Raw genomic sequence first — 23,775 nt, forward strand, 5'->3', positions numbered from 1 at the left:
AAATTAAATTATCTACCCTGAGCTCATCTTTACATATTGTTCACCCTCACTTTCACGTTTGATCACTGCATGGTGTGTTCACATTGCATGTCACTTTTTCACATGTGCACTGACAACCAATATATATATCCTTTTATTGTATCAATGCGTCTAAATAGTCTAAAATAATGGATTACTACACTATTGAATATTCTCACTTTAATACCGAATTTGTTTACACGAATTTGTTTACTTGTATTTTTAACAATTTCCCTTGAAAAACTATGTGTATAATTGTTTCTTCTATGTATTCATACTACTTGTCTTCACCATTTTATGAATTGTAACTGTATAAGACTATGTATATACACATGTGGTATGTGTGATATGTATGTATCATTTCAGTTGTAACCTTCACTATTGTAATTAAGTTTTAGTTACTACCCATTGCACAAGCACTTTCTTGTATATACTAGGTGTGACGTCCTTGGTCACCTAGGACGCTCTCCCCTTGTCACGCATATGATCGCGAGACTTGGGGTTCCCGATGGCCCGGGCGGCATTGTGATTTCGTGTGATGTGATGTCATCACCCCGGGATCTCGAGCGAGTCCAGGATCCCATAACGTGTGTGGAGCCACCAGTGAGCACATGTGTGTTGCATTTATTCATCCCTCCTCCAATACGTGATTGGTTGCCCCTGGTATAAATTAGCATGGCTTGTAACATTTGGCACTCCCCCAGAAGAAGCCGAATTGGCGAAACACGTGTCGGAGGTCTCCGCTCCTACCTGTGGTTTGTACCTACTACCCTCCCTTGCTTTTCCTGGGCATTGTTTACTTTACCACTACCCAGGCCCTATATACTGTATTGTCTTATTTGGATGTACTGGTATTGATTTAATGTCTGCATGTACATAGGGATTTATCAGCATCTTTGATTAAGGTAGAGAGCTTTGCTTTTGTCTGTTTGTTGTTCCTGTATTGTTTACCACTCGTTCCCATGCATGTCTATAGGGGACATAAGTTTTACATTTTTATATGTGTATAATAAAGGTTATTGCAGTATACTCAGTACATTGTATTCCTTTTTTGGTGCATGCTTTTTTCACTCACCCCTACTGCCTTTGGGTGGAGTGTCAGCTGTATATCACATATATTGCTGTATATGCACTCTAACATTGCATTCTAACCCCTTACACGCCACAGTCAAGTGTAACTGTAGCGTGTAAGGGTCTTCCTTCTAGGGATCGGAACCCCTGTGCCACTTGCTGGGGGATCCGATCCTCCTCAAGGCAGCCCACTGGTCTGCCAAGTGTCTTCTGCAATTGGACACCTTCTGGGTCTGACTGTAAACTGTCTGCACATGTGTCTGTGCATGCATTAGTATTTTAGTGCACAGCATTGCTAGTTCAAGTCCAAGTTTGTGTAAAGTAAAATTACCGTACTATAAGGCGCACATAAAAGCCTTGGATTTCCTTGGAAATCCAAAGTGCGCCTTATAGTCCGGTGCGCCCTATAGGAGGGCAGCGGACCCAACTTACATAGGTCCCCGCTACCGGAGACAGCAGATCTCCAGCGGGAACTGCAGACCACGCGGCACGAACAACTTCTGCCGCGTGGTCTGCAGTTCCCGCTGGAGATCTGCTGTCTCCGGTAGCGGGGACCTATGGAAGTATGCCATTCTCCACCTCCCCCTCACCTTCCCTGCTCACCTTCCCCGCGTTCCGCATCTCGTTGCGTCTCGTCCCGTTGGGTATCCGCTCTGCCCCCGGACCCTGCGCCTTATAGTCCGATGCGCCTTATATATGGAATAATTCCATGTATAAGGCACATCAGACTGATGCGCCTTATATTCCGGTGCGCCTAATGGCCCGGAAAATACGGTAGTCAAAAAATAAGTTTAAAACATTAAAATAAATAAAAAAGCCCCCAAATTACACATTTCCATACAAACACTTAATAAAGTATAAAAACCACAAATACTTAAACCTGTAACAATCTTTGTGATAAAACAGAATTGCTTTTGTACCCACATGGTGAACGTTGTAAAAAAAAAAAAAAAAAAACAACCTTAGTGTCCAAGCTCATTTTTGCCTTGAGGACTAAGCCCCATGTATTTTAACTTTAGAGAGCTTTAACTTTCCCAGGTGGTTTTGAGACAGTTTTTTTTGTGACATGTTGTACTTTATTAAATTATTGAAAAATTTGTATAATCAATGTGTATGTGTATAATCAAAGAGGCAACATGAGATCCATACAGGTAAATTCCAAGTAATACATGAAAATATAAGCAAATGGAAAGTAAAATCAGTTTATTTCTATTTCAGTCAAATTTGGCATTGATTTCTCTTCTGTAGTGATAACTTTCTGATGATCATTCCACTGAGTTAGTCCATATAGGTTTCCTTTTCTGTGTGAAGGCTTCTATTCCCTCCTGTCCATCCCTCAGCATCAGGTTTTGTAACATAACCTGAGATGTAAGGCGGTATGCCTCCTCTAAGCTTTGTGAAATTTGTTTGTAAAATGTTGCTTTTCCAAGGGCTACCACTGTACGGCTTGTCTGGCATATTTTTTGTGCTATTTTCATAGTTTCTTCTTCCAAGTTCTCCTCATGTACCACCTTGCTAACTAGCCCATGCATCAAAGCCTCATGTGCTGATATGGGTTCACCTGTAAACAGCATCTCTAAGGCAACCTATACGAACAAATGGAATAGTACAGAACTCAGACATAAAATAAACACAAAAGAGGGAGTTTGATAACAACTAGTGCTAACGAAAAGTGGAGTAGTTGCCTATTTAGTTCAGAAGGTTTTATATTGGATTTATTACAGCATTTTCTACCATTTACTTTTCCTGTGAAAACCCTTTAACACATACCATATTAGTGTATAACAAAATTGTCCTCTTTCAGAGTCAAACATACTAACCTTTTTTGGCACAGCTCTTGCTAAAGCAACGGCAGGTGTAGAGCAGAACAGTCCTACATTGACACCGGGTGTGGCGAATTTGGACTTGTCAGATGCTATTGCAATATCACAACTGGCAACAAGCTGGCATCCAGCTGCTGTGGCAAGACCATTTACCTGGGCTATAACAGGAACTGGAATGGTTTGGATTGTGGTCATAAGCTGCAAAACAACACAGAATGGGGCAGATTAATCTTGACTGAGTCTTAAGTCTTAATTACATCAAAACAGGTATGATCTCAGAAAAGGGGCAGCCTCCAAAAATTATGACCATAAACCAGAATTATGGCGCAGATCTATGGTGTAAACTAAGGAAAGCGACAGAGTGGATAGTCTGAAATTACACCAAATTACATCATCCAGAATCAGGCAATTAAAGAGTAACTGTAAAGGTTTACAAATAAATAGCTCTTTGGATGTAAAACAATGTTGTCTATTATCTTTATTACCTGTATGCAGTAGTTTCCTTGCTATAGCCCTCAGATTACTTTAGTGCTGCAATGGCTGCCTCCTCTCCATGTGCTGATAAGCCATGGAATCCGTCAGAGAAACAAAGTGTAAACAAACTAGGAGGAGGAGGAGGTTATGTAACAGTGAGTGCAGCAGAGCTAGGTGTGTATTCAGATGTCTCCTGCACAGAATAGTGAGGTACAAGTCTTCCCTGTTCCCTATAAGTCCCTCCATCCCTGTCTGTGATTCTATTGTACTTTATCTGTCTGTCCGTGCTCTTCTCACTGTTCCCCTCCCCCACCTTGTAAATGACAGTATCAGCTATGTACAGATAAGCTATTAACCCTTTGTGCTCACACAGCACAGGCTATAGACTTCATGTAACTGGGTTACTTATGATTTCTTTCCCTTATTACATGTCCCCTGCTCCTCCATGTGGAAGCTGCCAGGCTGTCACCATATACATCCTATATGTGTAGTGTTCACAGGATTTACTTGTGGGAAACTAAATCGGTTTAATGCTAAATTGCTTTGAGAGAGAACAAAAGGCATCATGGGATCTGCGGGCAAGCTAACTGGCCCCAGCCTGAGGGCATAGACTAATAGACATTAGTCTCCGCCCACTTCACTTCTAGTGAAAAAGATTTTTATCAAACATTTTCAGAACAGAAAATGCCATAACTTTGGAAAGAAAAAGGTGAGCAGCACAATGTAGGCATCGTTCTGTTTGTTTTCAAAGGAACCACATATAATAATTTGGTAAAACTGCTATAGCTTTACAGTTACGCTTTAAATCTTGTTCAGGATAAAACTGTCTAGTCTTACTTAAAAGTGCAACCATTTCATTTATTTTTTTATTAAAAATCAATAGCTCTTGCCATGTATAACATCTTTGCTTATTATTTTGATTACCTATGTCCAGCTGTTTCTTTGCTATTCTCCTCAGGTTAGGCTATTCCTGCAGAAGTTGTCTCCCTTGGCTCTGCTGATTATCCCTGTGAGTCTGTTGGAAGGAGAGTTCATGTGATGTTGCTCTGTGTGTAGGTGTCAGGAAAGCTGAATGTATGCTGCTTTAGGGATACATACGTCCCCTGCAAAGAATAGCGAGGTACAAGATCTCCCCCGTTCCCAATCAGTCCCTCCGCCACAGTCTGTGATTCATACAGAACTTTCTCTGTCTCTGCCCCTCAAGCTGTGTCATACACTCCTCTGTAGCCCCTGCCTCCATCTTCTGCTCTTAGGACACTTTGTATCCAACAGGGATCTGTTAACCTTAGTGCTCACACAGCACAAAATATACACTTAATGTAACCATTTCAGTGCTGTTTTATACCACTTATACACTAATCAAGAGGTAGTCTACCACACAAATAATGTCGTTTCTCTGTGTCTTACATTCTGTTTGAGTAATAAGAATGGTAGCAAAAAAAAGAACCTTCAGCCCCCCTTTTTATTATAAGATAGCACATATGACCTTGGTGTAACATTGTAAACAGAATCATGCTAGCATGTAATTTGTTTACTTTGAATACATTTTACTTTTATAAATACATCTATGCTGCATTTCTAGTAAAATGTAGTAGATTTTAAAAATGAGATATTCACCTTAACACAGGCATTAAATACATCAGCATGATATGCTTTTCCATGGGCAGCTGTAAATTCTTTCAGATTGTGGCCAGAGGAAAAGACAGGTCCATTTGCTGTTCAATCAATAAAAGGAGAAAATATTATACTGTTCAAATATTATCTTGTGCAAATTAAATAAAGCAACAAAAATACCAGCAGTGTATGCTGTGGGCACAGACAGCTTTATTTGCAAGTATTTTTCACCAAAAGTACAGAAATATAAAAGGCGTTGTTACAGCACTATAACTCTACAATCTGGGTGTATAAAGAAATGCAGAAGATGTGCAACAAGCTATGTGTGGGTGTCAAACGGACTAAAGGAACATTCGTAGTAACAGAAAGAGGAGCTGAACACTAACTTCTATTAAAAACTAACAATTTCTAAAAAGTAGTAATAATCGCACAAAAAGTGATACAAGAGTATATAGAACCACAATATTACCCACTCGGCTTATACCCACTCGGGTATATAAAAAAAAATAAACTCAGTACTCAGCATTCTGACGGCCCAGACATCTCCTCTTCTATCTTCATGTTCGCGGCAGGTCCGTGACAGCTCTGTCTGGAGTGCCTCTTCTTTCTTCCTGCCGTCTGCAGGTCCGCGACATCTCAGTGCGCACGGCCCGGCAGGCGCACAACTGTGATGTCAGCAGCTGCAGACGGAGCTGCCGCGGACCTGCCGCGAACATGAAGATAAAAGAGGAGCTGCCCGGGCCCTTGGAATGGTGAGTACTGAGTTAATTTTTTTTATGGGCTGGCTATCCACTACAGGGGGCTGGCAGGCTATCCACTACAGGGGGCTGGCATGCTATCCACTACAGGGGGCTGGCAGGCTATCCACTACAGGGGGCTGGCAGGCTATCCACTACAGGGGGCTGGCAGGCTATCCACTACAGGGGGCAGGCAGGCTATCCACTACAGGGGGCAGGCAGGCTATCCACTACAGGGGGCAGGCAGGCTATCCACTACAGGGGGCAGGCAGGCTATCCACTACAGGGGGCAGGCAGGCTATCCACTACAGGGGGCAGGCAGGCTATCCACTACAGGGGGCAGGCAGGCTATCCACTACAGGGGGCAGGCAGGCTATCCACTACAGGGGGCTGGCAGGCTATCCACTACAGGAGGCTGGCAGGCTATCCACTACAGGAGGCTGGCAGGCTATCCACTACAGGGGGCAGGCAGGCTATCCACTACAGGGGGCAGGCAGGCTATCCACTACAGGGGGCTGGCAGGCTATCCACTACAGGAGGCTGGCAGGCTATCCACTACAGGGGTCTGGCAGGCTATCCACTACAGGGGTCTGGCAGGCTATCCACTACAGGGGTCTGGCAGGCTATCCACTACAGGGGGCAGGCAGGCTATCCACTACAGGGGGCAGGCAGGCTATCCACTACAGGGGGCAGGCAAGCTATCCACTACAGGGGGCTGGCAGGCTATCCACTACAGGGGGCTGGCAGGCTATCCACTACAGGGGGGTGGCAGGCAATAAAGTACAGGGGGCTGGCTGGCTATATACTACAGGGGGCTGGCAGGCTATATACTACAGGGGGCTGGCAGGCTATATACTGCAGGGGGCTGGCTATATACTACAGGGGGCTGGCTATATACTACAGGGGGCTGGCTATATACTACAGGGGGCTGGCTGGCTATATACTACAGGGGGCTGGCTGGCTATATACTGCAGGGGGCTGGCTATATACTACAGGGGGCTGGCTATATACTACAAGGGGCTGGCTGGCTATATACTACAGGGGCTAGCAAGCTATATACTACTGGGGGGCTGGCTGTATGCTACAGGGGCTAGCCCCCTGTAGTGGATAGCCAGCCCGTAAAAAAATTAACTCAGTACTCACCATTCCGAGGGCCCGGACAGCTCCTCTTTTATCTTCATGTTCGCGGCAGGTCCGCGACAGCAAGGTCTGCAGCTGCTGATGTCACAGTTGTGCGCCTGCCGGGCCGTGCGCACTGGGATTTCGCGGACCTGCAAACGGCAGGAAGAAAGAAGAGGCACTGCAGACAGAGCTGTCACGGACCTGCCGCGAACAGGAAGATGGGAGAGGAGATGCTCGGGCTGTCGGAATGGTGAGTACTGAGTTTATTTTTTTTTATATACCCGAGTGGGTATAAGCTGAGTGGGTAATATTTTGGTTCTACATACTCTTATATCACTTTTTGTGCAATTATTTTCTGCATAATGATGTGAGGTATAATGGTTCCTCCATGTGCTTTCTGGTGCTGGCACCCCCTGCAGCCTGTGTGTGTATGAGATACTACTATACACATGACTGACAGCCTGTATAATGATGTGAAGTATAATGGTGTAATGGCTCCTCCATAAGCTTCCTGGTGCTGGAGGCCACGCCCCCTGCACCCTGTGTGTGTATAGGAGAGATACAACAGCTCCAGGATGCAGTCATGTTATAGCAGAGCATGTCAGGTACTTGTGTAGCTGATGTCTGTCTCTCACATGTGTATGGGAGGATAGAGCATGTCAGCAGATAAAGCAGAGACACTAGCAATGCTTTACTATACATTACACACAGACATGAGGAGAGGGGAGGGGTGACATCACTGCCTTTGACCATGTGACAGGCTTCATTTACAAAATAAAGAAAAGATGATTTTATAATGATAAATGTATGAATTGACTAGATAAAGGTTGGGATGGAATCTTTGTGAGATGCTCCAACAGGTAGAGGTGACAGAAATAGTGACAGGGACCTGATGACAGGTGTCCTTTAAGATATATAAGTATATGTATTATTGTGAAATAAATAAACTCTATAAACCACTCTCTACTCAATAATGTACTAATACAGCATAAAAGCCCTGCGGAAATCAATTTCATAGTGGATGAAGCTAATCATGCTGGAGTTAAAGAGGATCTACCCAGAGCTTTTCAGACAGTGTTCGGTAGCAGCCTTGGAAATCTGTGTAAAAATAACTTTAATTGTGTTGTTAGTAGCAGCAGCAGAACTTTCAAACATTCAATTATATTGCAGGTTTGGAATTGAAACACAAAATGAGTCTCCTTACACTGAAGTCTTCCTTGATCTCTACATTCAAACTGCTCACCAGCCTCTCCCCTTGCTGTAATATCTAACCAAAGGCATGCCACTGCTCTTACTCAGAGTAAGGCTGCATTCACACGGACATGTATTTCTCCAGTCCTGTATCTACAGGCTGTATTTCTGTATAAATACGTGACGTTTTTCATCCGTATGCAGCACGTATTTAACCCGTATTTTATACATGCCCATAGACTTTTAGGGCATACAGAACTGAAATACGGGAGAAAATAGGACATGCTCTATATTTTTATACGGCCAGTATACGGTCCGTACACTCCAGTGTCAAAAACGGCAATATAAATGGTTGGACGTATTGTCCATTGAAATGAATGTGGCCGTATGTAACCTGTAAAAAAACGGTACGTATACGGCCGTTTTTATACGTCCGTGTGAATGTAGCCTAAAGGGGAGGAACTGTGAAGAGATTTTACGAGGGCACCAAGCCCAGCTATATTCTAATTATTCACATTACTATGTGCATCATGCTACATGAGACCATTATTGCATCCATCCAATTATTGTCTGGCATACAACATGCTAATTTAAAGAAAATCTACCATCAAAATCAAGTATGGACAAACCAGGGACACGTACAAATAGATACAGGCATCATGTCTGTGGTAATCTTCTTATATTTGTTTGCCATGACCTCCTTTCTAAAATCAACTTTAAAAATGTAGCTTTTGAACTTGAGGGGCTACCAAAGCCTCTAAGTAATCTGGCTTTACAGACTGTGTACACTCTTTCAACCTCCCCTCTGCTGCTCCGTCAATACTTTTGCAGTGAGCACTACATTGAGCGGTGAGCACTACGGTGCTGTGGAAGTGGTCCGGAGACGGTGTAACAATTTGTATAGCCAGATCACAGAGGGGCTAGGCTAGCCCCTGGGCTCATTAGCATAATTTTAAAAGTTGATCAGTTGATAAGGAAGGAAGCCATGGATAACAAATATAAAACGATTACCATAGTTTTGGTGCCTGGATGTATGATTAAGTGTCCCTGGTTTGTCATGCTTGCTTTTGATAGTAGATTTCCTAACATGTTTTAAAGGGAAACTGACAGCAGAAAAGTACCTAACAAAACACAACCAGAATATTTTCAAGCATCGTAACACTTTCCAGTTCATAATTGTTTAATGGACATCCAGAATATCAACTTTGAAATGGGATGTTTGGTTGTATAAAGTCATGGTGGTGGAGAGTTTAGCACTGAAGTTACGCTCTCAAGCCTCAGAACGACTATTTTACTCAGGGATATAAATAATCGGCTCTCCGGAAGTCTGGTGCGTAATGTCAACATGTTAAACCCTCTGTCTCGATGATTTTATACAACCAATTTATATCTCACTTCAAAGTAGATTTTCTGGATGATGCCATCATGCTGGACCATAATAGAAACATGATCTGTAAGGTGTTAAGCTACTCGGCAACATACTGTTAGTGGTTAATTAAGTCAATTTTTGCTGACAGGTTCCCCTGTTTAACTAGTAATGACCTGGGGGTCAGACAGTGTGCATTCAGGTCTACACACAAAGGCAAATTTGTATGCAATATGGCCTCCAATAAAGGAAACAAATCCAAACTGAATCTAGCTAGCTAGAAAAACTTTTGACAACATAAGAAAATACAACTGGAATTCAAATTAACTCTGTGACCCATGGTCATTGGTGCCCGAATGTCTAGGCAATTTTTTTTTTTTTTTAGTTTTCAAATAGCTTTATTTGAAAATATAAATACATTGTACATTTGTTGACAGCAATATTTTCAACTTTGCAATATATATCTTGTATTATGTAACATAGTAATTTGGAACATGTGTCTATTGTGAGAAAGTGAGAGGTGTCATTTGGGAGAACTGCTATCTGTCCTACAGGCAGATAAAAAGGCAGATAAAAAGTACATGGTAAAAGCCCTGGATATGTCTGCAGTAACCCAAGGGTTAATGCAGACATGAGGTAAGCAGGAGAAGTCTGTGTGGTCTATGTTGGCCTAGCTAGCATAGACACCTTTGTAATGTTGTAAGGCTGGTAGTGGGACTCCTACTCCATCTGGGCTTTGGTCCTGGGTTTCTGTATAGCCCACAGGTGCGGGTCACAGACCTCGTTAGAGCCTGATTTAGACTGCAGGCCAGAAGCAGTAAGAGAGTCACTACCAGGAGAGCTGAAGGCTGGACCGTGTTCACACAGCAAAGGTAACTGAGTGCCTCCTGATATTTTGCTGGCCAAAAGCGTGTGTCAGGCAGCCTGGTACATGTATAGTTAGGTGCTGTAATTGTATTAGGCAGTGTCCAGCTGGGCAGGGTTTATTTTGTCTTTTGTATGTGCCTAAGCCAAGGCTGAGTTTGTGTTTTGACAAAGAAGTGTGAATAAACACTTGATTTTGGACTTTAACCCTGCGTGTGTCCCTGCTTCCTGCACTGCTACAAGGCATCTACCAGAGCAATTCCCCACACTATGCATAGCTTCATGCAAGGATGGGAAGGAGCCTCTCTCTCACTCATCTGGTTAGCAAGGTGTCTGAGAGGTGTAGGTAAAAATATATATGGCATATATAAGAAGTATGAAGTGGATATGTTTGAGGGTGTGGGTGTTGTTATTGGAAGAATGCATAAGACAGTAACTTGTAAAGAATATACGTAAACATATATATAACATGAGAAACCGTGATACAGTTGGAATGTCTAGGTTAATTTTTGACATTCTGCTAAGTGTTTTTTTTTTTTTTTTTTTAATTTCTCATATGAACACACTAAAAAGACCTACTATAATTATATATGTACATGGGACAAGCAAACATCCTTACATGCATATATATTGAGAAAAGAAAAAAGGAAAAAGAAGGAAGGGGAAAAAAGAATAAAAAAAAGGAAATAAAAAGAAAAGAAACAAGAAATTATAAGCATAAAAAAATTGTCAGAATATTTTTTAAATAATTGCGCCAAATTTACATAAGCATTCCAACATGCTCATTTACTTATATATACAGTTATCTCTGCACTAGCCTTGCCCCGCAGACTAAGTAATAGTGGGACAGTGGAGGTGCTAACAGGTAATATACAGGTGCCTAACCTGTACCAATATACAAAAAAAAGATTGAAATGAAAACACCTAGCACCAACTCAGACTGTACACCAGATATACAGTATAAATGTTTATTGGATCTAAAACTGGAACATATAAACGTACAATTCTATGTTCAAAATGTGAGAACGGATAGTACCTGCAACATAAACAAGAAATAAATACCTAAATCTTTACTTAAATTCTATGATGTATACTATGTGACCTAAGTAAACATATCTCATTAAATGCGTTTAAAGGAAACCTACCACTTGAAGTGGCAGGTTTCCGATGGCAATACCGAGCACCAGCTCAGGGTGAGCTGGTGCCGGAGCGTATTTTAGTTAGTGTTTTAAACCGCGGTATCGCGGTTTAAAACACTTTTTAAACTTTATAGCCAGCGCAGGCAGGTACGCGCTCGGCGCTTACCGTGCACGCGGCTACATAGGAAGTGAATGAGAGCCGCGTGCACGGTAAGCGCCGCGGCTATAAAGTTTAAAAAGTGTTTTAAACCGCGATACCGCGGTTTAAAACACTAACTAAAATAAGCTCCGGCACCAGCTCACCCTGATCTGGTGCTCGGTATTGCCATCGGAAACCTGCCACTTCAAGTGGTAGGTTTCCTTTAAGATCACAGACTGGGCGAGAGGTAGGGTGGCACTGAAGGGCCCAGGTGGCCACCTCTACAAAAAGTGTGAAACTGATTGAAAATGCTGAAAACTATAAAAATAGCATAGATTATAAAACATGGATTATAAAATCATATATGTTCGTGAACTTTTTCGTGAAACATCCTTTCTGCATGGGGCATGTGCAAATAGGATGTATATAGCCGTATGGCAGTCGTGAAGGGGTTAATAATATCACTCATATTGACTTCATGGCATGTACGAATGTATTTTTAATAATGATGCTTGGAATCCTGGGAATACCTGCAATCACAATGACTCTCAGATTTGTGTCATCAACCTCATGTAGGATGTCTTTCTGCAGAGACTGAATCATCGTGAGTGACAGCGCATTTCTCTTCTGAGGATTATTTAAGGTTATTTTCCTGTAAAGAAAAATAAATGAATGATGTGTAATCAGTAGTGACCTGGGCACTCCTGTCAGTCAGTAGTACCCACCACACAGCATTCATAACATATTACACTCAGGCTAGGTTCACACTTTGCCTTTTGTATACGCTGAGCATAAACATTAACATTTACCAGAGCCTACAGGCAGTCCCCGGGTTACGTACAAGATAGGGTCCGGAGGTTTGTTCTTAAGTTGAATATGTATGTAAGTCGAAACTATATATTTTATAATTGTAGATCCAGACAAAAAAATTTTTTGGCCCCAGTGACAATTGCAGTTTAAACATTTTTTGCTGTAATGGGACCAGGGATTATCAATAAAACTTCATTACAGACATATTACAGCTGATTATTGCAGTCTGGGACTATAGTAAAGCATTCAGAAAACTTCACCAGAGGTCAGAGGGGTCTGTCTGTAACTATGAGTTGTCTGTAAGTTGGGTGTCCTTAAGTAGGGGACCGCCTGTATTGTGTAAAAAGCAGGATGGAAAGATGCAGCAAGCAACATCTTTCCATCCTGCTGCCTCCTGCTGAGGAACACATACAGCGGAGTTCACTAAGGTGGGGCGCATGCAGCATTACTACACCTCCCCCTGGCCTCCACTGAGTTCTCCAATGGCCTCCACTCAGCAGGATTGGGTCTCTAGTGATGTCATTGTCCATATAAAGACAGAAAAATCAAAACAAACAACCCCACCCACAGATTACCTGCTATAGAGGGGGCACAAGACCCAGCAGCTTTATTTATATGGTAGAACAGAAATACTGCATTACAATGTTTTGGTATTGTAGAACAAATTTCAAACTATATCACCGTGAACTAGAACACAGTCGGCAAGGATGTGGTGTGCCCAAGTATTATCATCATCGCCACCGTCCAGTTTTAATGTAATGATGCCAACCTCCATATGATCACACACACATAGGGTCTGGTTATAGTGTGCCCATGTATTATCATTACTACTGGCAGGTGGAGATGTAATGATGCCAGCCTCCATATGATCACACATGATGTGGCACACAGGGGGTATGGTTATAGTGTGCCCATGTATTATCATTACTACTGGCAGGTGGAGATGTAATGATGCCAGCCTCAATATGATCACACATGATGTGGCACACAGGGGGTATGGTTATAGTGTGCCCATGCATTATCATTACTACTGGCAGGGGGTGATGTAATGATGCCAGCCTCCATATGATCACACATGATGTGGCACACAGGGGGTATGGTTATAGTGTGCCCATGCATTATCATTACTACTGGCAGGTGGAGATGTAATGATGCCAGCCTCCATATGATCACATGTGATGTGGCACACAGGGGTTTTGGTTATAGTGTGCCCATGCATTATCATTACTACTGGCAGGTGGAGATGTAATGATGCCAGCCTCAATATGATCACACATAGGGTCTGGTTATAGTGTGCCTATGCATTATCACCACCACCTTCCAGTTGTGATGTAATGATGCCAGCCTCCATATGATCACACATGATGTGGCACACAGGGGGTATGGTTATAGTGTGCCCATGTATTATCATTACTACTGGCAGGTGGAGATGTAATGATGCCAGCCTCCATATGATCACACATGATGTGGCACACAGGGGGTATGGTTATAGTGTGCCCATGTATTATCATTACTACTGGCAGGTGGAGATGTAATGATGCCAGCCTCAATATGATCACACATGATGTGGCACACAGGGGGTATGGTTATAGTGTGCCCATGCATTATCATTACTACTGGCAGGGGGTGATGTAATGATGCCAGCCTCCATATGATCACACATGATGTGGCACACAGGGGGTATGGTTATAGTGTGCCCATGCATTATCATTACTACTGGCAGGTGGAGATGTAATGATGCCAGCCTCCATATGATCACATGTGATGTGGCACACAAGGGTTTTGGTTATAGTGTGCCCATGCATTATCATTACTACTGGCAGGTGGAGATGTAATGATGCCAGCCTCAATATGATCACACATAGGGTCTGGTTATAGTGTGCCTATGCATTATCACCACCACCTTCCAGTTGTGATGTAATGATGCCAGCCTCCATATGATCACACATGATGTGGCACACAGGGGGTATGGTTATAGTGTGCCCATGCATTATCATTACTACTGGCAGGTGGAGATGTAATGATGCCAGCCTCCATATGATCACACATGATGTGGCACACAGGGGGTATGGTTATAGTGTGCCCATGCATTATCATTACTACTGGCAGGTGGAGATGTAATGATGCCAGCCTCAATATGATCACACATGATGTGGCACACAGGGGGTATGGTTATAGTGTGCCCATGCATTATCATTACTACTGGCAGGGGGTGATGTAATGATGCCAGCCTCCATATGATCACACATGATGTGGCACACAGGGGGTATGGTTATAGTGTGCCCATGCATTATCATTACTACTGGCAGGTGGAGATGTAATGATGCCAGCCTCCATATGATCACACATGATGTAGCACACAGGGGGTATGGTTATAGTGTGCCCATGTATTATCATTACTACTGGCAGGTGGAGATGTAATGATGCCAGCCTCCATATGATCACACATGATGTGGCACACAGGGGGTATGGTTATAGTGTGCCCATGCATTATCATTACTACTGGCAGGTGGAGATGTAATGATGCCAGCCTCCATATCATCACACATGATGTGGCACACAGGGGGTATGGTTATATTGTGCCCATGCATTATCATTACTACTGGCAGGTGGAGATGTAATGATGCCAGCCTCCATATGATCACACATGATGTGGCACACAGGGGGTATGGTTATAGTGTGCCCATGCATTATCATTACTACTGGCAGGTGGAGATGTAATGATGCCAGCCTCCATATGATCACACATGATGTGGCACACAGGGGGTATGGTTATAGTGTGCCCATGCATTATCATTACTACTGGCAGGTGGAGATGTAATGATGCCAGCCTCCATATGATCACACATGATGTGGCACACAGGGGGTATGGTTATAGTGTGCCCATGCATTATCATTACTACTGGCAGGTGGAGATGTAATGATGCCAGCCTCCATATGATCACACATGATGTGGCACACAGGGGGTATGGTTATAGTGTGCCCATGCATTATCATTACTACTGGCAGGTGGAGATGTAATGATGCCAGCCTCCATATGATCACACATGATGTGGCACACAGGGGGTATGGTTATAGTGGGCCCATGCATTATCACCACCACCTTCCAGTTGTGATGTAATGATGCCAGCCTCCATATGATCACACATGATGTGGCACACAGGGGGTATGGTTATAGTGTGCCCATGCATTATCATTACTACTGGCAGGTGGAGATGTAATGATGCCAGCCTCCATATGATCACACATGATGTGGCACACAGGGGGTATGGTTATAGTGTGCCTATGCATTATCACCACCACCTTCCAGTTGTGATGTAATGATGCCAGCCTCCATATGATCACACATGTGGCACACATGGGGTATGGTTATAGTGTGCCCATGCATTATCATTACTACTGGCAGGTGCAGATGTAATGATTCCTGCCTCGCTATGATCACACATGATGTGGCACACAGGGGGTATGGTTATAGTGTGCCCATGCATTATCATTACTACTGGCAGGTGGAGATGTAATGATGCCAGCCTCCATATGATCACACATAGGGTCTGGTTATAGTGTGCCTATGCATTATCACCACCACCTTCCAGTTGTGATGTAATGATGCCAGCCTCCATATGATCACACATGTGGCACACATGGGGTATGGTTATAGTGTGCCCATGCATTATCATTACTACTGGCAGGTGCAGATGTAATGATTCCTGCCTCGCTATGATCACACATGATGTGGCACACAGGGGGTATGGTTATAGTGTGCCCATGCATTATCATTACTACTGGCAGGTGGAGATGTAATGATGCCAGCCTCCATATGATCACACATGATGTGGCACACAGGGGGTATGGTTATAGTGTGCCCATGCATTATCATTACTACTGGCAGGTGGAGATGTAATGATGCCAGCCTCCATATGATCACATGTGATGTGGCACACAGGGGTTTTGGTTATAGTGTGCCCATGCATTATCATTACTACTGGCAGGTGGAGATGTAATGATGCCAGCCTCCATATGATCACACATAGGGTCTGGTTATAGTGTGCCTATGCATTATCACCACCACCTTCCAGTTGTGATGTAATGATGCCAGCCTCCATATGATCACACATGATGTGGCACACAGGGGGTATGGTTATAGTGTGCCCATGCATTATCATTACTACTGGCAGGGGGTGATGTAATGATGCCAGCCTCCATATGATCACACATGATGTGGCACACAGGGGGTATGGTTATAGTGTGCCCATGCATTATCATTACTACTGGCAGGTGGAGATGTAATGATGCCAGCCTCCATATGATCACACATGATGTGGCACACAGGGGGTATGGTTATAGTGTGCCCATGCATTATCATTACTACTGGCAGGTGCAGATGTAATGATTCCTGCCTCGCTATGATCACACATGATGTGGCACACAGGGGGTATGGTTATAGTGTGCCCATGCATTATCATTACTACTGGCAGGTGGAGATGTAATGATGCCAGCCTCCATATGATCACACATAGGGTCTGGTTATAGTGTGCCTATGCATTATCACCACCACCTTCCAGTTGTGATGTAATGATGCCAGCCTCCATATGATCACACATGTGGCACACATGGGGTATGGTTATAGTGTGCCCATGCATTATCATTACTACTGGCAGGTGCAGATGTAATGATTCCTGCCTCGCTATGATCACACATGATGTGGCACACAGGGGGTATGGTTATAGTGTGCCCATGCATTATCATTACTACTGGCAGGTGGAGATGTAATGATGCCAGCCTCCATATGATCACACATGATGTGGCACACAGGGGGTATGGTTATAGTGTGCCCATGCATTATCATTACTACTGGCAGGTGGAGATGTAATGATGCCAGCCTCCATATGATCACATGTGATGTGGCACACAGGGGTTTTGGTTATAGTGTGCCCATGCATTATCATTACTACTGGCAGGTGGAGATGTAATGATGCCAGCCTCCATATGATCACACATAGGGTCTGGTTATAGTGTGCCTATGCATTATCACCACCACCTTCCAGTTGTGATGTAATGATGCCAGCCTCCATATGATCACACATGATGTGGCACACAGGGGGTATGGTTATAGTGTGCCCATGCATTATCATTACTACTGGCAGGGGGTGATGTAATGATGCCAGCCTCCATATGATCACACATGATGTGGCACACAGGGGGTATGGTTATAGTGTGCCCATGCATTATCATTACTACTGGCAGGTGGAGATGTAATGATGCCAGCCTCCATATGATCACACATGATGTGGCACACAGGGGGTATGGTTATAGTGTGCCCATGCATTATCATTACTACTGGCAGGTGGAGATGTAATGATGCCAGCCTCCATATGATCACACATGATGTGGCACACAGGGGGTATGGTTATAGTGTGCCTATGCATTATCACCACCACCTTCCAGTTGTGATGTAATGATGCCAGCCTCCATATGATCACACATGTGGCACACAGGGGGTATGGTTATAGTGTGCCCATGCATTATCATTACTACTGGCAGGTGCAGATGTAATGATTCCTGCCTCGCTATGATCACACATGATGTGGCACACAGGGGGTATGGTTATAGTGTGCCCATGCATTATCATTACTACTGGCAGGTGGAGATGTAATGATGCCAGCCTCCATATGATCACACATAGGGTCTGGTTATAGTGTGCCTATGCATTATCACCACCACCTTCCAGTTGTGATGTAATGATGCCAGCCTCCATATGATCACACATGATGTGGCACACAGGGGGTATGGTTATAGTGCGCCCATGCATTATCATTACTACTGGCAGGTGGAGATGTAATGATGCCAGCCTCCATATGATCACACATGATGTGGCACACAGGGGGTATGGTTATAGTGTGCCCATGCATTATCATTACTACTGACAGGTGGAGATGTAATGATGCCAGCCTCCATATGATCACACATGATGTGGCACACAGGGGGTATGGTTATAGTGTGCCCATGCATTATCATTACTACTGGCAGGTGGAGATGTAATTATGCCAGCCTCCATATGATCACACATGATGTGGCACACAGTGGGTATGGTTATAGTGTGCCCATGCATTATCATTACCACTGGCAGGTGGAGATGTAATGATGCCAGCCTCAATATGATCACACATGATGTGGCACACAGGGGGTATGGTTATAGTGTGCCCATGCATTATCATTACTACTGGCAGGTGGAGATGTAATGATGCCAGCCTCCATATGATCACATGTGATGTGGCACACAGGGGTTTTGATTATAGTGTGCCCATGCATTATCATTACTACTGGCAGGTGGAGATGTAATGATGCCAGCCTCCATATGATCACACATAGGGTCTGGTTATAGTGTGCCTATGCATTATCACCACCACCTTCCAGTTGTGATGTAATGATGCCAGCCTCCATATGATCACACATGATGTGGCACACAGGGGGTATGGTTATAGTGTGCCCATGCATTATCATTACTACTGGCAGGTGGAGATGTAATGATGCCAGCCTCCATATGATCACACATGATGTGGCACACAGGGGGTATGGTTATAGTGTGCCCATGCATTATCATTACTACTGGCAGGTGGAGATGTAATGATGCCAGCCTCCATATGATCACACATGATGTGGCACACAGGGGGTATGGTTATAGTGTGCCCATGCATTATCATTACTACTGGCAGGTGGAGATGTAATGATGCCAGCCTCCATATGATCACACATGATGTGGCACACAGGGGGTATGGTTATAGTGTGCCCATGCATTATCATTACTACTGGCAGGTGGAGATGTAATGATGCCAGCCTCCATATGATCACACATGATGTGGCACACAGGGGGTATGGTTATAGTGTGCCCATGCATTATCATTACTACTGGCAGGTGGAGATGTAATGATGACAGCCTCCATATGATCACACATGATGTGGCACACAGGGGGTATGGTTATAGTGTGCCCATGCATTATCATTACTACTGGCAGGTGGAGATGTAATGATGCCAACCTCCATATGATCACACATGATGTGGCACACAGGGGGTATGGTTATAATGTGCCCATGTATTATCATTACTACTGGCAGGTGGAGATGTAATGATGCCAGCCTCCATATGATCACACATGATGTGGCACACAGGGGGTATGGTTATAGTGTGCCTATGCATTATCACCACCACCTTCCAGTTGTGATGTAATGATGCCAGCCTCCATATGATCACACATGTGGCACACAGGGGGTATGGTTATAGTGTGCCCATGCATTATCATTACTACTGGCAGGTGCAGATGTAATGATTCCTGCCTCCCTATGATCACACATGATGTGGCACACAGGGGGTATGGTTATAGTGTGCCCATGCATTATCATTACTACTGGCAGGTGGAGATGTAATGATGCCAGCCTCCATATGATCACACATAGGGTCTGGTTATAGTGTGCCTATGCATTATCACCACCACCTTCCAGTTGTGATGTAATGATGCCAGCCTCCATATGATCACACATGATGTGGCACACAGGGGGTATGGTTATAGTGTGCCCATGCATTATCATTACTACTGGCAGGTGGAGATGTAATGATGCCAGCCTCAATATGATCACACATGATGTGGCACACAGGGGGTATGGTTATAGTGTGCCCATGCATTATCATTACTACTGGCAGGTGGCGATGTAATGATGCCAGCCTCCATATGATCACACATGATGTGGCACACAGGGGGTATGGTTATAGTGTGCCCATGCATTATCATTACTACTGGCAGGTGGAGATGTAATGATGCCAGCCTCCATATGATCACATGTGATGTGGCACACAGGGGTTTTGGTTATAGTGTGCCCATGCATTATCATTACTACTGGCAGGTGGAGATGTAATGATGCCAGCCTCCATATGATCACACATAGGGTCTGGTTATAGTGTGCCTATGCATTATCACCACCACCTTCCAGTTGTGATGTAATGATGCCAGCCTCCATATGATCACACATGATGTGGCACACAGGGGGTATGGTTATAGTGTGCCCATGCATTATCATTACTACTGGCAGGTGGAGATGTAATGATGCCAGCCTCCATATGATCACACATGATGTGGCACACAGGGGGTATGGTTATAGTGTGCCCATGCATTATCATTACTACTGGCAGGTGGAGATTTAATGATGCCAGCCTCCATATGATCACACATGATGTGGCACACAGGGGGTATGGTTATAGTGTGCCCATGCATTATCATTACTACTGGCAGGTGGAGATGTAATGATGCCAGCCTCCATATGATCACACATGATGTGGCACACAGGGGGTATGGTTATAGTGTGCCCATGCATTATCATTACTACTGGCAGGTGGAGATGTAATGATGCCAGCCTCCATATGATCACACATGATGTGGCACACAGGGGGTATGGTTATAGTGTGCCCATGCATTATCATTACTACTGGCAGGTGGAGATGTAATGATGCCAGCCTCCATATGATCACACATGATGTGGCACACAGGGGGTATGGTTATAGTGTGCCCATGCATTATCATTACTACTGGCAGGTGGAGATGTAATGATGCCAGCCTCAATATGATCACACATGATGTGGCACACAGGGGGTATGGTTATAGTGTGCCCATGCATTATCATTACTACTGGCAGGTGGAGATGTAATGATGCCAGCCTCCATATGATCACACATGATGTGGCACACAGGGGGTATGGTTATAGTGTGCCCATGCATTATCATTACTACTGGCAGGTGGAGATGTAATGATGCCAGCCTCCATATGATCACACATGATGTGGCACACAGGGGGTATGGTTATAGTGTGCCCATGCATTATCATTACTACTGGCAGGTGGAGATGTAATGATGCCAGCCTCCATATGATCACACATGATGTGGCACACAGTGGGTATGGTTATAGTGTGCCCATGCATTATCATTACTACTGGCAGGTGGAGATGTAATGATGCCAGCCTCCATATGATCACATGTGATGTGGCACACAGGGGTTTTGGTTATAGTGTGCCCATGCATTATCATTACTACTGGCAGGTGGAGATGTAATGATGCCATCCTCCATATGATCACACATAGGGTCTGGTTATAGTGTGCCTATGCATTATCACCACCACCTTCCAGTTGTGATGTAATGATGCCAGCCTCCATATGATCACACATGATGTGGCACACAGGGGGTATGGTTATAGTGTGCCCATGCATTATCATTACTACTGGCAGGTGGAGATGTAATGATGCCAGCCTCCATATGATCACACATGATGTGGCACACAGGGGGTATGGTTATAGTGTGCCCATGCATTAACATTACTACTGGCAGGTGGAGATTTAATGATGCCAGCCTCCATATGATCACACATGATGTGGCACACAGGGGGTATGGTTATAGTGCGCCCATGCATTATCATTACTACTGGCAGGTGGAGATGTAATGATGCCAGCCTCCATATGATCACACATGATGTGGCACACAGGGGGTATGGTTATAGTGTGCCCATGCATTATCATTACTACTGGCAGGTGGAGATGTAATGATGCCAGCCTCCATATGATCACACATGATGTGGCACACAGGGGGTATGGTTATAGTGTGCCCATGCATTATCATTACTACTGGCAGGTGGAGATGTAATGATGCCAGCCTCCATATGATCACACATGATGTGGCACACAGGGGGTATGGTTATAGTGTGCCCATGCATTATCATTACTACTGGCAGGTGGAGATGTAATGATGCCAGCCTCCATATGATCACACATGATGTGGCACACAGGGGGTATGGTTATAGTGTGCCCATGCATTATCATTACTACTGGCAGGTGGAGATGTAATGATGCCAGCCTCCATATGATCACACATGATGTGGCACACAGGGGGTATGGTTATAGTGTGCCCATGCATTATCATTACTACTGGCAGGTGGAGATGTAATGATGCCAGCCTCCATATGATCACACATGATGTGGCACACAGTGGGTATGGTTATAGTGTGCCCATGCATTATCATTACTACTGGCAGGTGGAGATGTAATGATGCCAGCCTCCATATGATCACACATGATGTGGCACACAGGGGGTATGGTTATAGTGTGCCCATGCATTATCATTACTACTGGCAGGTGGAGATGTAATGATGCCAGCCTCAATATGATCACACATGATGTGGCACACAGGGGGTATGGTTATAGTGTGCCCATGCATTATCATTACTACTGGCAGGTGGAGATGTAATGATGCCAGCCTCCATATGATCACACATGATGTGGCACACAGGGGGTATGGTTATAGTGTGCCCATGCATTATCATTACTACTGGCAGGTGGAGATGTAATGATGCCAGCCTCCATATGATCACACATGATGTGGCACACAGTGGGTATGGTTATAGTGTGCCCATGCATTATCATTACTACTGGCAGGTGGAGATGTAATGATGCCAGCCTCCATATGATCACACATGATGTGGCACACAGGGGGTATGGTTATAGTGTGCCCATGCATTATCATTACTACTGGCAGGTGGAGATTTAATGATGCCAGCCTCCATATGATCACACATGATGTGGCACACAGGGGGTATGGTTATAGTGTGCCCATGCATTATCATTACTACTGGCAGGTGGAGATGTAATGATCCCTGCCTCCCTATGAAGTCACAGTGGATTATGATGTGAGCAGGAGGCTTGTGTGACGAGTTAATGCCATTATACAGCACAGGCTTAGGGAGACTCGTCCCTGACCCCAGTAGATTATGATGTGCCCTTTCCCCTGCTGTCCCTCAGGTCACCTGCTCGTACCTGATCCCCGCGTCCTGCACGTACTGGGTGAGGGGCGCATGTTCCTGTGCTGTGGCCGCTAGGCGCCTACTCTGCACAGTCACAGCCAGGACAGCCGCCGGACATAACCGGGAATACATCTCTGGCTGACTCCGGATTCTCAGATAACTTTTCCGAGAACTGTACGGGGCAGCCCGGAGACACAGTGCTGCCCCCTAGTATGGAGGAGCTGTACTACAGCAGACTCACTCATACACGTATCAGAGTAGTCATCTAATACTGGGATAATATTCTACCTGTTACTAAATCTAAAGGCAATGGTCAGTATTGGGATATGTGCACACGGGCAGGGCCGAGTTACAGGGGTGGGCGGCGGCCTCCACAATTCTTCATTGCCTCACCCCCTCCCTATAATTAGGAAGTCATTGCTCCTGGCCTGTGTACAGAGTGAAGAGGCGGAGCTTAGAGAGTGCAGGGGCGGGGCTTCTAAGGGACAGGACCGGAGAAGCCGCCGAAGCTTGTACAGAGTGAGAGGCGTGGTAACATCTCTGCCCCCGCCCATCAACTTGTCATGGATGTGGT

The 23,775-nt window shown here is 44.5% G+C and overlaps 1 protein-coding gene across 2 annotated transcripts; it reads right to left on the reverse strand.

Moving 5' to 3' along the window:
- Window positions 1-2,146: 2,146 nt before the first annotated feature.
- ECHDC3 (enoyl-CoA hydratase domain containing 3) lies at window positions 2,147-23,447 on the reverse strand. Of its 2 annotated transcripts, none has more exons than XM_072147369.1 (5): window positions 23,215-23,447; window positions 12,089-12,210; window positions 5,004-5,101; window positions 2,910-3,110; window positions 2,147-2,675 (listed from the first exon to the last, which is right to left on the reverse strand). In XM_072147369.1, the coding sequence occupies exons 1-5, from the start codon at window positions 23,331-23,333 to the stop codon at window positions 2,355-2,357; spliced, it is 861 nt and encodes a 286-aa protein (XP_072003470.1). In that variant the 5' UTR covers window positions 23,334-23,447; the 3' UTR covers window positions 2,147-2,354. The 2 variants fall into 2 exon arrangements, with proteins under 2 accessions (XP_072003470.1, XP_072003471.1); XM_072147370.1 differs by having other exon boundaries at window positions 23,205-23,418.
- Window positions 23,448-23,775: the final 328 nt, after the last annotated feature.

The sequence above is a fragment of the Engystomops pustulosus genome, chromosome 4 (genome assembly GCF_040894005.1).
Source record: "Engystomops pustulosus chromosome 4, aEngPut4.maternal, whole genome shotgun sequence".
NCBI classification, from domain to species: Eukaryota; Metazoa; Chordata; class Amphibia; order Anura; family Leptodactylidae; genus Engystomops; species Engystomops pustulosus.